The sequence below is a fragment of the Mytilus trossulus genome, chromosome 14, assembly GCF_036588685.1.
Source record: "Mytilus trossulus isolate FHL-02 chromosome 14, PNRI_Mtr1.1.1.hap1, whole genome shotgun sequence".
In the NCBI taxonomy this organism is placed as follows: domain Eukaryota; kingdom Metazoa; phylum Mollusca; class Bivalvia; order Mytilida; family Mytilidae; genus Mytilus; species Mytilus trossulus.
In genome coordinates this window covers 49474874-49491127 of record NC_086386.1, presented here as the reverse complement: position 1 = coordinate 49491127, position 16254 = coordinate 49474874, and the positions used below count along the sequence as shown (strand labels likewise).

The 16254-nt window shown below is 30.7% G+C and overlaps 1 protein-coding gene across 2 annotated transcripts in view; it reads right to left on the bottom strand.

Annotated features, from left to right (window-relative positions):
• Nucleotides 1–15378, bottom strand: part of LOC134696016 (Krueppel-like factor 6) — a 54342-nt gene extending 38964 nt beyond the window's left edge. For both annotated transcript variants that reach the window (XR_010102885.1, XM_063557548.1), the window contains exons 1-3: nt 15254–15378; nt 11659–11692; nt 9697–9790 (exon numbers count right to left, since the gene is read on the bottom strand). Coding sequence is in view for 1 of the 2 variants with exons in the window: in XM_063557548.1 (XP_063413618.1) it covers nt 9697–9790; nt 11659–11692; nt 15254–15320 (195 nt within the window). In the remaining variant the exon portion in view is untranslated. The remainder of the gene's footprint in view (nt 1–9696; nt 9791–11658; nt 11693–15253) is intronic.
• Between the last annotated feature and the right edge of the window lie 876 nt (nt 15379–16254).

Here is a 16254-nt window from a genome sequence, read left to right as displayed (position 1 = left end):
ATTACCGGTACATGTATGTCATTTAACTAATAAACCATATCTTTCTGTAATGGAGCATTTATTTTTCAACTGACAAATGATGCCCAACATAACATGCAACAAAATTTAAAACCAACATAAAAATTATGAAAGGTAGTTTTAAAAGACCCTTTAAAATCAAAATGAATTGATTTTTGCATGCTTGCTTGCTTTACATTACTTTCAAACCTCTCAGATAGTTGTTGCAAGGGTTCTTAAAAAAATTCTGACCTGAGTTGGCTACAGTTTTATACATCTTGCATGACCTTAGAGACACCCCACCCCCTTTCCAGCAAGAGCTTTTACATCTTTGCTAGCTAATAGTACAATCTAGTCCCTACTTGTCACTAGAGTAGGGGACTGGATTGTAACCTTTGGCTAGGGAAGATGGGTTTTTTAATTTACTGCTTGATGGGAGAAGTAAATTTAATAATTCTTAACCTAAGTAAATCAACAGGATTTATTTATAATCTATATCAGGACATATCTACATGTATCTTAACAGATAACCATGCAGACAAACCTTTTCATAAATGAATTGAAAATGTTCAACTATAAAGCTTGGACCCAAAACTGTTAGTAACTAATCTAATTGATGCTATTATAACCTAAGAATCTATGGATCCAATTATTTCATCATTCTTTTGACAATATGGAGAACCATTGTGAAGTATACCCATTGCATTATAATTAGCCATGAGTGTTTATTCAATCATTGATTATATATTCATGATTTCAAAAATAAATAAAATTGAGAATGGAAATAGGGAATGTGTCAAAGAGACAACAACTTGACCATAGAGCAGACAACAACCAGACCATAGAGCAGACAACAACCCGACCATAAAGCAGACAACAGCCGAAGGCCACCAATGGGTCTTTTATGCAGCTAGAAACTCCCGCTCCCAGAGGTGTCCTTCAGCTGGCCCCTAAACAAATAATAATCCATTTTTTAGCAGCTTTTGCTTAATTTATGATTTTCAAAAGCAGTAATTGTCCCTTTTCCAGTAATGCAATAAACAATTTATTAGTTCAGAAATTCTACTGACTATGCTGACCAACTTCAAATTTGAAACAGCCAAGCTTAAGCCGATTATGGAACACATTCACATAACTTTTATAAAAAGCATGCAATTTATTTGATTATTCTAAAAGTCTTAACCTACCTGCTCAATTTTCTTAAATTATCCTGACGTACAAAGCAATTAACTGATAATCCAAATTAAAAAATTTGCTCTTCACAAAAAGATTTTAAGTCCCATATCAGAGAGTCAAATATTAATAACTATATATATAAATATATTATCAACAGATAAAACGAAAACATTTTCTTCACATTAACTTCAGTGTATTTACGTTATTAAATATAATAACTGTGTGTTTGCCTCAAGACGTTAGGGTGTGGCCACTTGACATAAAACTGTTTATATAATCTGTACATACAAATCTATCATGACTTTATATATTGATGGCCGATAATAAGTTTTTGATGACAAAATATGATTACTTTTTATTGTATTTCTTTATTTCTTACAATTCTGTTTCTAGCACCACCCATTTCCTCAACAAAGGCAATTTAAGATAATACCACTTTAGATATTTATTTTCTTCAAATCTGTGTAGAAATTAAGGCTCACAGGTCATTTTACAATGAAGCAAATATATCTGCCCACTTGTTCTCATCAAAATACCATATAATGAGATTCAATGTCAATAGAATCATTTCCAAAATGGGCCATCCTACAATAAAGACCCAAGGTCCTCAGGCCTAATTATACAAATCTTGATAGTGACTATTTATACACAACAAGATACATTAGAACGTGGAAGTTATAACAAATCTTAAGTAAAGGAGTAAGTTCCGTAAGGGCCATATTTGGCCCCAATTATAAAGTTCATAGTTACAAGACAATAAATGTTTTAAGTTGCCTTAAAGGCATGATAGAAAGTTTAACAGAACTGTTTTTGTCAAAGTTTAATTCTAACACATTGATTTTTACATCCCAAAAAGGTCAAGATTAGGGATTTTGGTGAAATTTGACAAAATCAGCTATATTTCAACCAAATAAAGGACCAGGAAACATAGAGTGCAGGCATCGACAAGCTTAAGGTTCAAATGAGACATGTGAAATGTCTTCACACACATTATTTTAAAAGATCTTTGTTGTCGACGTATGCGCTCTATGTTTCCTGTCCAATAATCTACGGAAATTTACCCATTTTCATTGATTTTTTCGTGAAAAATCAATATGAGTACAACTTGTGATGTCATAATGAAACGCTGAAACGTAAAATTTTCAACAAAATGGTTTATATCCTAGCTAGTCAATGTATTAGCTATAATTTATCGTGATATTGGTCGATAAATCCGAATTTGAAATTTACGCTAAAAAAGGGGGCCATTTCAGTACCTTATTGAACATACTCCTTTGTGTTGGTTTTTTTGTTCTCAGGGAACCATAATAATACTAATGCCGTCAAGACTAATTTGTCCCATTGAACTTTATTCAAAAATTTTGATAACAAATGTGACAATGTAAAGACCATATTTAAACATGAGAGAAACAAACAAAAAGTTCATAATTTTTAACATTAACCTTGTCATTTAGGTTCTCTCTAATTTTCACAAAATAGAAGAAAATTTTTTGTTGATAGATTACCAATATTCTGTTCCTATATGTTATATGTAGAAGTTCTTATTTTGCAAATTCAATTCACCAGCTTTTAAAAATTACTATGGATTATTTATTATTTAGTGGAAATATGTTTTTTTCTTATTTTGGTGAACCACAAATTAAATTTTAAAGAGTATCATTTTTTTTGTCAGGTTTTTGGCTGACTTTTGCAAATTCTTGAACTAAAAAATTCATGAAAATAAATGTATCCATAGTAAAAAAAAATTACTATTGTAAAACGAATTAAGGAGATGTGATGTAAACTGGGAGACTAATACTCATAAATCACAGATTAGCTCAAATCACTCATAGAAAGTAAAAAAAAAATCTGAAAGTCATATATATCAACTTGTAATCTGTTAAGTTGCAAATGTACAGAGGATACCTGTTGTTTATTTAGGGACTATCTCTATCTATCATAACAAGCCCTAATCACCTCTCTCCATTAAAAGCTTTGTTTGTTTTCATGTCAAATGAAGATTTAACATAGAACTTGTGTCAGTCAACACATGACACCCAAACTACACCGGCCCTCAAAAAGCTTTTCTGGTCACTATGCTGACTCAGCAAATTTAAGCCATTTTTTTCTTTTCAGTTCTTAATTTAAACTTGATGGTTCTTTTAGTCCCCTTGATTGACAAAATGTTCAAAATATGCATATAATTCAAGGACAACAAAATTAACACTTATAAATTCATTTCTTTCAAATTACTAATTTTTTTAACATCTTTTCAAAATTAAGGCTTGTTTGATGATGCCTCCACTTATTGTGGGAAAATAATAATTGTAAAAAATCTTGAGAAGGACTCAGAGAAAAAAGTCTATTAGTTATGAAGAGGAACAAGATGTTTGCTCCTTTATGGCTAATCTGAAATCCATTACTGAAATAACAATTCTATATATCTATAAAAAAAAAATGGCCCACTGTTTGCTTTACGTAACCTTATTATTTCGATGGTTAAGATCTAGGCTAAAGAAACATTTGTTATTCTAATGCCTAAACCTAACAAATGTGAACACTTCAATCCTCTCTAAGTCAATATGTTTGGTAAATTTTTAATCAACTTGACAGATATACCAGGTTAATTTAATTATCACTGGGAAGGTCAATTAATTTTGAATTAATTGTCAATTTTCAACATCAAGGAAAATTTATTCAAAGGCCCAAGTTCTTACATCAGTATATCAAACTTTGGCCTATGAAACTTTCAGATTATTTTTTTAATAAACAAGACGACAGCCCAGAGATAAAACAAATCCTTACAGAATACCATGGATTAACTTAATCACGGACTAGATGTAAACTGGGAAACATAGCTACCTGGATCAAAAGACCATCAGTCTTTGAAAGGAAGCATGTGTATACAGTAGTAGACTTGCAAATGGCTATCAAAATTTGTTTGACTTATTGCATGCCCAAATACACAATATCATTGTACATTTAGATTGGCTCTGAGTCCATGAAGTAATGCAAATACTGGTAAAAATTAAGATTAAATTTGTTCCACCTTGTGATTTTAAACTCACATAATTTCAACAGCAAAATTAACAAGATCAAAAAGATACAAAATTCACCAGTCGTGGGTTTTTTTATATCACATCTGACATTAAGTGACCCTCAGATGCATAAAAAGAATTTGCATAACAAAAAAATGAAGAATTTTCAGTCTCAAACTATAAGCATGTCTAAAATGACATCACGCCTGTTGAATGCTATAAAAACTATCTGTAGCTAAGATTTTAAAAGTATTCATCATATATAGTAAAGACAGGAACTCATCCACTAAGAAACAGGGCTAAAGGAGAAATATTCTAATGGTTTTAATAACTAATGTTATAGGTGGCAACCGAGGAAGGTTAGGGTGTAGGTAACGGTATATAGGTATGTCGGATGATGCCACCCGATACACAGTTCAAAGTGACAAACTTATTCTCTACATTGTATTTCATGAATATTTATATCTTTTTGCTTGTATGGCTGTAAGAAAGATTCTATTGATAGATAAATTGAATATAAATGAAGCATAAAATATAGGTCAGAGTGACCTTTTGTGATACTCCCATATAAGTAATTTTACATCAACTTTTATATTGTAGGTTACTTGGACTTGGTATGTAAGTTATCAACTCAGAAATAAATGAAGTTAAAAATTCCAAAGCAAATGAATAAAAGAATGGGTTATATAGCCTCTATAATAGGACAAAGTCAGTTGTCCAAAGATGCTTATTCCTATCATAGTAAAAAGATTGACATATATCAATAAGTTTTTAAACTGGAAAGGTTTGAACTTGGATCAGAATTAGCAATAATAAGTCCTTACTCAACTTCTTCGAGACTACGCAATATGACTATAGGCCTCAAGAAGCTTGTTGTGAACATATAGAAGACAGCAGAGGTTCATGCATCAAACTGCTGAAACTAAACGATTAAAATGTACTTGTCCTAATCTTGGATATTGTACACTGCACTACTGAATCAAAGAGCAGAATGCTCTGAGGGATACGATTGCCATAGTTTTCTTTGACACATGTATAGCAGTTCTGCCAAATTTTCATTAAACAAATGCATGAGATTTGGCCAAAATTCAAAAGATCAAAGAGGAAAGAAATAGATCCAAGAATACTGTTGCAAAAAAAGCATGAACATGCGCGAGTCTCAAGCATTTTTGGCCGGTAACCTTGGTACAGCTGGATAGTAATATTCTCTAAACTAATTCAACTGCACATGCAAAATGTAACAATCTGAATAATCACTCAACTTAAAGAATAGCCAATCCCCGTTACAAGTGTATGAGCCATGTACTTATTGTGTTTATCGAATTATAGTTATCCTGTACCATTGCAAACTCGTACCATTAAAAAAAACCTTGTACCAATGCAAACTCGTACCATTGCTAAATCGTACCAACTTATTTAAATGCATTCAAATGGTGTTAAATGATGAATATACATGATATACGTTACTTTCACCCAATACCTCTCAAGTCTGTAAAATGTATATAATTTGAAAGTACAATGACCAATTTGTAGCTTATGTTCCTTGTATATTGGATAGAAAATACTGTGGCAGATGTAGATAATTAAGGTATATACAGTTTCACCCGAAGAAAATTTTTCATGAATAATTAAATCTTAGCAGTTAGTCAAAATGATTGCCAAAATAATTTTTAGTCTATAAATAAATGTAACAATGAAATTTAACTGATTCTTGTTAAGGGGGTCCGCATTTTCCCCGCAAAAAAAGCACATGGCTTTCAACAATTGTGAACATAGCATTCAATTTTTGATCATGGATTACAGCTTTAATTAACTTAAATTGGATATAAACATATATTCAACATGTTCAATTTTAATAAGGTACAGTTAAAGCAATGTTTTAACTTTCCTCTGGATTAAGTTCTACAGTGGCGGATCCAGAACTTTTCCTAAGGGGGAGCCCGCTGACTGACCTAAGAGGGGGCCCGCTCCAGTCATGCTTCAATGATTCCCTTTATTATCAACCAAATTATTTCCACAAAAAAAGGGGGGCTGGATCCGCCTATGTTCTAGTTTGAAAGATCAGTTAAAACATTAATGCTTTAAAACATTCTTTATTTTTGTCTAAGTTTTCATTTAACTCCTGTGTAAAATTCAAGTAATTCAACTTTATTTCTATTAAGTTTACAAACAGAAACCCATAAAACATCATATTTTTTATATATTTTTCTGAATGTTACGACTTCCCAGTAGTACAAGTTAACTTTTTTGGTTCCAATGCCGTGGTAAGAGTTAACTTGCTTCCGTATCTTATCACCGTAATTCTAGGCGGAACCCTAAACTGGACCCCTATTGTGTTCACTTATCGCTACACTAACAATTCGGTGCGAAGCTATATATAGAACGGCGGACCAGTTTAGGAGGAACCCCATTTCTTACTCTTTAATTCTTGAAGTTCCTTTGGGTCAGAGGGCATGACTCCTTTCCGTACACACTCCTCTGTTTACATTGAGATCGTTCTTAATATAATACGACGTTTACCGGCATTAACGAGTTAATTCTTCTTGACGAATACTTCGAAAAGGTAGACAACTCGAAACGATAACATGGAAGATTCCATTTCTGCTGAAGGGGTGTTATAGGTAATTTTTACGATGAAACATTTATTTTAATTTTAAATTATGCATGTGATTTAAAATTATGTAACAACAATAGCCCTCCTTATGCAGACAGACATAGAAAGAATCCCATGAGTTTCAAATTAATCAATGAAGCGGGGAATCACTCAATCTGATACCCCTTGAAATCAGGAAAACTACACGCATGTGGGGTCTCACTAATTAGCGAAAAAAGCGTCAAGAAGCGACAAGAAGAAAAATAATAAGTGACAAATTAAAAAGCAACAAGAAGCTATTTAGCGACAAGAATACATTTTGTTATCACATACATTAAAATATTTTTTAGGATTATATTGAAAGATGAAGAAATAAAAAAAATTCGATGAAGAGATTGTGTACTTTTTATTATCATATTGACAGATGTAGAAATTAAACATGTGTAAGAGCAAAGGAAATGTAAACGCTATGAAATGAAAATAAAAACAAAGATTTGTCACCTTCCTTTTGAAGGATTTAATAAAACAAAAACATGAAATATTATTTCCTTTCTAACTGTACAATTATTTTTTCCTGATAGGACCAACATTAGCTGTGGCTTCACTCTAAGGTAATACACAATTAAGAGCAACAAATGAGATTAACTAGGTGCGTGTCCTTTGTTTTATTGCAACAATAACATCCATTAACACCTTCATCAATTACACGCACCAAAATATAAAATTATTGTACCGAATAGTGAACACCTGTTGAAAACTCAAGATTGTCATCAGTTTCCTTTAATCTTCAATCTATATGCATAAACATGATAAATATCGTTAAATGCGACAATACACTAAATAAAATTATGAAAAATATTCACATTTTAATTATGTTTTCCTCTTGTTTGATTTCAATTCTTAATTTGTATTTCACAATTTGTGTATGTATTTTGTGGACAATTATGCACAAATAATACATTTTGCAAGTTAATTATATATTGTACAAAAATGGTTTTAAAAACAAATAAAAAGACAAAATATACTTCCTGTGATACCTTATAAAATATCATGTAAATAAATGTAGCAACTGAATTAGATTTACAAGTTTCATTTTCCACCTATCAAAATTAACTTTCCTGTCGTTGAAATTGTTTTCTTTTGCATATTTTTTTTAATATTTATTTCGAATAAGTAATATAAATAAAAAAAATGTTTTCTTGTCGCTAAATAGTTTCTTGTTGCTAATATTATTCTTCTTGTCGCTTCTTGACGCTTTTTGTCTCTACAATTCTTTTTGTCTCTAATTAGTGAGACCACGCATGGACATTAAATATATTTCATTTCGTTTGAAATTGGGGTTTTCCCTTTAGGTATTTGTAGTTATTATATATAGATGGGAATTAGTGTAACTAGTTTTAGAACTTGTTCTGCAGGAGTATGTACTATTTATAAAGTCTGATGTTACGTGTACAAAGCACGAGAAAAGTTTTGGCGGTTTCTACGGGTGGGGTACTATATAAAGTTTGGCATTTAAATGTATTAGTATCGAAGGTGCTCGCAGTTAGGTCGTATAGTACGAAGTTAGTCACATTAATGGCTGCTATGTTTATTACATGTATTTATATTATGTTGTTTGTATCGAAGAAACTTGTATTATAGAGTGAAATAAAATTTGTATCGCAAGAGAAGATAATAATGTTACTGCGAGCAACTAACTCTATTTATGTGTTTGTTTTGTTTAAAGCCTAATTGAATTTAGAGTAGAAATACTTTAAATTCGGACGAGCAGGGCGAGGGAGAATTTAATACATAAACAAACCGCGACTTGCGATTTGGAACAAGAACGTTTATTAAATGATATGATGAATGGTTCTCCATTTCTTTATGAGAGTACAGTATCAAATATCAGTTTCATAACGGTAAAATATAGAAATACTCCACTTCAGTTCTTGTGACAGAAATAGAATTATCGATCGGCTTTCAGAGAACTCTCGCAAGTTATCAAAATTTGGGAATTCCCTCTGACGTGTTTCTAAATTTATAAAAACACTAAATATAAATACTGTTTAATTCTGATTTTCCGTATTGTTAAAAACACGCATATAAGTCCAGGAAAATATCACACATGAAGATTATCAGTAAAACATTACAGGAAAGTTGTTTATGTTCAATTGTTTTGCTTGTTTTTACCTTTTAAAGCAAGACAATCATAAGAATCTGAGATGTTGCCAAATGTTTAGAATAAAACGAATGACGTGGGGGAGTGTGTCATAGGGTCAATGGTAAAAGTCTACAGATTGCTTGACAGCAATCGTATCCCAAAAATGGTCCAATTTGGAGTTTTAACAACGCTTTTCATAATGGTTACAGAATAGATCTAAAGGGTATTACAACTATGGTAATATCTATTTTGTTGATGGATCAACTACATCATCAGATACTTGGAATTAAAACGATGTACCTAGACACCATTATATTGGGCCTCAACTGACTGAAAAGTTGTACAGAAGAATTGAACATTCTGTTAGGTGTTATGTAATATCAAGATTTGACACACAAACATGTATCGACTGCTGCGTTAATTGAATTTCATTAAAGACCTATCCAAAAACTGACAACTGAAACATGAAAGATTGCATGTGTCAAATTTTATACATGTATTACCCTTTATTTAAAATAAAAAAGAAATATTTTTATGGCCACATACATGTATGTTAAGTTTTAAATAATCCTAAAGAGTAAAGATGAAAGTTTGGATAGAAGACAAGTTTCAATCGATCCTTAATAGATTTTAGAGGAGAAGGTTTTTTTAAGTTACTGGTAACAGATTTTAGAGGAGAGCTTTTTTTAAAGTTGCTGAAGACGGATACCATATGTGATGTTAAACCTCAAATAGAAAGCAGCAGCCTCTTGTTTGACATGTAATCTTACCTGATCTGAACTGTCATCATATTCTTGTTTAATGGTGACCTGAATTGCTTCATACTCATCAAATAACTCATTATATCTGTTTATTGACAAGGAACTGAAAAACAGAAAATGATTTTTTTGCAAGCAATATTAATATTAAGAAACATTGAATCTTCATTTCTGAGTTTCATCAATGATGCAAGGTTTTGAAGGAAATAGACAAACAAAATGACCTTCAATTCTATTTATTTCTTTTCTTCAGACCCGTAGCCAGAAATTTTAAGGGGGGTTGAAACAATCATGCTCCACTTTAACAGTTACAATTCAAACAGAATGTTGACTTTAACAGTGCTTATTTTTTTTCAAGAGGAGGTTTGTATGAACCCCTCTAACTCTGATTTATGTTTCCCCTCTTGAAGTCTTTTTTGTAGTTGGAATGCCTTCTCACTGACATTTATACCACAAGTTTTAACATTTGTTGTCTTATTAGGTTGCTGTAGTTGCATATCTCTATGTTCTTTTATGAAATAACTTCTTAAGAATGCTTCTAAACACTAATTCATAAAATTTATCAATTTACTACTGTTGATTCATTATATTCTTGAGGATACCAATTATGTGAATTTACTGGTATAATCTAAATACCATTTTTCTCGATCCCAAAAAAATGCCTTCAAAAAATATATGCATGTATATGAATCAACAGCATAAAAATATTATATTGAAACAGTGTGTCTGTCTTTCTATTCAATGCTGGTTTGAGTTTTGGTTAGAGGTAATTTACCATGTAATTGTTGTCATAACATAACTAAAAGCTAATTAAATTGGAGTAGAAAAGGAATAAAATTTCAAGCACTTACATTTTTGGAGTCAAATTTTCCATTTCAAAATATTTTACTATTTCAAACCCACTGTCTATTTGTTTGAAGAAAAGTTTCATTTTATCATTTTATCATTGCAGGAAATTATTAAACAATGTTCAATGATTACTTTCTGAATTTACAAATTATGATAGGAATGAAACTTCTTTGATACAATTTTTTTAGTATTTGAAATGAAAATGTAATCAACCCCTACTTATCACTTTTTAAATTAAGATCAATATTCAATAATTATATATATTAAAATGTCTAGTCAAATATATCACCTTTTCCCTATAAATACACTGACCACCTGAACGTTGTCCGCTATCAATTTAATCTTTTGAGTCTATACCGTTATCGTAGTCGAATATTTAAATCGTATTGATATCTTAACCAGTCAATTGTTAGACTACCTTATTTAAATGTAACAATTTATATCGCTTTACGTGTCAAAAACTATTATATGTGATTATTGAGTGTTCTTCAAACTTTTCTTATCTTGATAAAATGATTGAAAAAGTGTCATAGACTTCCTCATTTTCTATCTTTAACCCTGAAATAACATATAAAATGGCTCTACTAACCGTGAGAGATCTGAAGTACTGGTACCTTTAACTTACATTTTAGGTATGCAATAAATGCAATGAAGTTTTATCTAAGTATCCTTTGTTTATATCTTTATAAGGGTTTACACATAAATGGTGGTACTCTATACTTTTTTAACCTTGAATTAAGCTAAGGATGTTAAGGAACTTTATACATGTACGTTAAATTTCAAAAATATATTTTCAATATTATTTTTTTCCCATATATTTCAAACAAGCCTAAATGTCTTCCCTAATTTTTGGACCCTGAGTGAATTTCAAATGTATAAGCAATGATTTATTTTTTCTTAATATTTTTTTCAGGTGAAATATATTAATACACTGAATATAACTCTTTTTTTTCCTTTATCTGAGTTTCCTAACCAACAGTTTTCCATTGCAGATTGTATTTGCTGACAAATGTAATGCAGAATCAACAACTGTTTAAGTTACTTTTTGTTCACATCAATTATAAGAGCAAGAAAACTGAACCCTTTTCATTGCATTAAACACTATTGAATCATACATGTATTTACCTTTCTTGAGTTCTCAGGCTCTGATCAGCTCCATCTGAAACAAAATTATATAAAAGTCAACTTAACCTCATAAAAAATATAATTGATTATTTATAGAGCAGAGAGGATTAAACACAGTAAGCTAATCTACCCCATAGCCTTCGCAAAATAAATAAATATAAACCATAACCAACAAGGAAATACAAATTAATCAGAGCCGTGGTATAGTGGTTAGTGCATCGGACTACTAACACAAAAGTTCCTGGTTCTATTCCCATTCGGGATAAAAATTTCAGGAACTCAATTTTCGGCTCTCCCTAGACACCAGTTGCAAGTTATTGGTCTTGAGAAAACGATGATAGTCCTTGGGAAGAGGACGATAAATGGTTGACTCGTGTTAAGAGAGAGCCAAATCTCTTGCACGTTAAAGACACCTAGATTTCCAAAAAAGAGTAGGCTAATGCCGCTAAAAGGCAGCACTTACACCCGCAAAGTGAAAAAATAAAAGTTGCAAAACTTGTTTCCCAATCCACTATAAATAAATATGTTTAAAATAATCAGGGATAGATAATAACTAAAGCCTCCAAGGAGACTGAACAGCTGACTCATAGATCTGGTAAAAATATGCCATATTAATATTAACATTATTTACATTAAAATTAAGTCCTAACATTGCAAAGAATCTTTTTCCCTCCTTTTTTACAGAAAACCATCAATGTACTGATGTTTACTTTCTGGCGCATGCCTGGTCAATGTTTCTAAATAAATTGATATGGATAATTGTTTTGACAAAGCGTAGATTAACAATATTTCTAAGGTGTTTTTGGTTATATGTTTTCGTATTTACATCTTAACGCATTACCAGAGATGTTGCATTTTAAATGTAACAATATATGGCTTTTTGTAAAAGCGAAAAATGAATGTCATGTATATTGTTACATACAAGTAATGTGTAATATAAACTAAGTCACTAAAGCAATGAAAGTAATTATCAAATAGTTAAATACAGAACCTATTTCCAAGATTCCTTTACAACAAGGATCTGATATCAATTATCTTATACTCTCTGTTGTACAAAAATTTTCAGAACATTGGGAGTTTTGTCCTTGTTAAATATACCTTAAAAATTTGAAGGTTAAAATTTCATTTGTTCACTTACGAGTTATTGAAACAGTAAGTAGAATGGAGAATTTCTGCTTGAATTTAATCATATTGAAAAAAAAATCTAAACAGATATTACAATAACTTGGAATTAATAATAAGAATAACCAAATCAGTACAAACATGACAAAATTCATATCATGTCCATGATGTCATAATTTTTTATCAAACCTCCAAGATAAAAAAAAAATCTTTCATTTTTTTATTTGATAAGAATTTTGTATTCATTTCCTTATAAAGGCCCCCAAAAAACAATGAATAAGTTCTACATTTTAATAATTTGACTGGTGAATTCCTTAAAATAGAGCCTGTGACATCACTTCATACTCTCCTAGATTTCAATGAAGACAAATAAAGCCTGAAAAAACAAAAATTACATGAACTTCTACCTTCTTTTATTCATGTTGATTATTTCACTTGTTTTTTTAAATACAAAAGGTATCGACATAAAACCATACATTTGTCAAATTGCTTGTGGATCAAGGAAAACAAGTTTCTAAAAATAAAACTGTGGTTAGCCTTTATTTTTTTATTACATTTATTGCATATGTTATAATAATGTTTACTTATTGTCTTTATTTACCTGTGATTCACTGAAAAAGTTCCATCTATTTACATTGTATAGGTATTATCAAAAATCAAATGTGTTCAAAGGGACATAAATCTAGGAACATTTCAAAACTTATCTCATTTGGAAAATGAAGATTTTTTTATTTAAATTTTGTTTGTTTGACCTTATTTTTATCATGAATTCTTTTTCCTTTTTGGAAGTTGGTGTTTTTGAAAGCAGTCGCTTATTTTTATACATGTACATTTTGTATCAGTATCTTGTAACCAACACCTAAAACACTCACTGACTAAGTTCCCAACATGATCAGTATCTGTAGTTAAAGATTGCTCTGACTCCTGGAGACACCAGAGCAATCTCTGACTAGAGTATGAGGAACTCAACTATTCTCCATTTAATCTTAGTCAGAGGAGTCAGAGGAGTAACAAAAATGACATCCATTTTTTTTGGTAAATACTCTCAACATTTTGTTTGTAACTTATCCAATAAGGAATTTTTGCATAATAGATACATTTGTAGTGGGTCTCATTGGGATCTAAGCGTGACGCAGGATTGCTGATTTATAGTAAGCGTGACACGTGAAAGTTGAATTATTGTGGCATAAAAACGGGAAATAGAGTCTAGCAGGACTTGGGAAATTACAAAAAAATAGGAGTTGCTTAAGTACATTGCATAAGCGGGATACAGGAATCTGTCAAAACAGTAAGCGGGATCCGGGATTAGAACCCCCCAATGAGACCCCCTTTGTATCTTTCAAAAATTTGATGAAATCCCTATGTGAAACAAAATTATGAGGAGACTGAAAGCTTATTTATAAAATTTGGGGGATATATTTAATATTTCACAATTTCTTGAACCAAACTTGTTTGCGAAGTTTTATTTATCAGTTTCTTTAATTCCAATTTAATATACCTTTCATATCGTTACACAAAGACTTATTTTTTCTAGGAATATTTTGATTTTTTTTATTATAATTGCAAACTTAGCAAAAATTCACATTTTAGATAAATACATTATCTGTTACCACCATGACCATGTTTATCAGATATTTGGGATTTGAGTAACATCATGAACATGTATGAGAAAATTTAATAACTAGTTCAATTTTTTTTTCCAATAACACAATTGAACTATCCATAATCAGTTCAAATAGTGCATTTGCTAATTTGATTTAGACACATGTGTATCCATATTGCAATACATTTTTTAAGAAATTATGTTGCAACTTTAATAGAAATTTGCACAATTGTTCATTTTGAGAAAGAAAAAAAATCACAAAACTGTATATGTAAATGATACAAAAAACTATCTTGGTCATCTAACAGCTGCCACAAAGGTCAGCTTTATATAGCTACATGTACATGTATCTATAGGGGCCTACCAATTTTTAGGACTTGCTCACAATATTATAGCCCCAACAAAACAATTAACCCAACCATATTTAAACCATGATATCTTCTTTTTAAAATATCCAGGAAAATTGTTTCCTTTCAGCTTATTAATTTCGTTTTAAAATATTCTCCCAAAACTCAATAACAATTTATTTATTTTGGTCAATTATATCTCACGAAAAAAGTAAACGACTAGTTAACATACATGCATGGACCTGGATCAGCTGATATGTAATTGATAATTTAATTTTTATCGTATTTAATTGCAATTAAATACATTTCGACTTAAAAATATTTAAATGAAGAAATATTACATGTTTAATGCGGTAAATAAAGGAAAATTCCTATTGACAGATTGGATATCGATTGTTTTTATGCTAATCAGCTGACTTTCTGTTTCAGCAGCCACTGCATTGTATCCGGAATTGAAAATGAATGACACGTAAAGTGAGAGAGAAATTATTCCTATATATGAATAAAATGAACATTTTCTTACCAAAGCAATCGAATTCTGTGTTATTTTCCCCGTTACCCGTGTCGGATATCTTCCCGTCTGTCGCCATGTTTTGCCCATTACCACGCCTAACATCCGGGCAATTTTGACTGACACACCCACTTCTCAAGTAGGTATGCATACGAGGTCAACTTCAGGTCGCTTTCGACATCTATCATACACATTTTTGCCTCAAAATATAAAAAAAAAATGACTTTTATTTATTCAGTATTAAACGGATTAAAAAAGAAAAATCCATAGCTATGTAGGATCATTTGAATAGCAGAGTGCGTAATTTAAAAGATCTAATTACATGAGAATACTGGTAAAAAATATTTGTATGTGATATTTCCCATGCGCGTAGCTACGTTGACGTCAAAACGCCCGGGCGTACACTTGAATAAAAAATTAAAAAATATTTTCGTATAAATAAAAATAAAAGAATTGGTTAACAGTTGATCCTTCTTATTCTCTCTTCAATGGCTTGTAATTGCGAATAAAAGTGACGAAAATTAGTTTCATATTATTTCTGTCAAATTCTAAATCTACCGTTAATTCTATACTCTCTCTCTCCTTTTATTTTTTTAAGCAATACATTATGACGGCTAAGATTCGATATGTAGTTTTTATTTTTTGTCAAGCCATTGACAGTTATGTCGCGAAAGCGAGCTATTTTCATCGTAAATTTCGTCGACAGTGCCAATATGATAACTATGTACATGCAGGTTCATTGCGTTGTTTTAGTTTTTAAGATATAAATAACTTTGTCAAACATTTGTGAAATTTTACGGTAGCTAGACAAAAACTGTTTATGCTCAAACGAGTATACAGAGCATATTGACGAAATAAATATATGATGAGTTTCCCAAATTATGTTTATTTATTATTTTTTTTTGGCATTTACAGTGTTATGTTAAAATTAATTACATATCAATTACTTTGTTAAACCTTCATCGAATGTACTTAAATTTCCTTGAAGTTTTTTTTTCACTGTTAATTTAAGA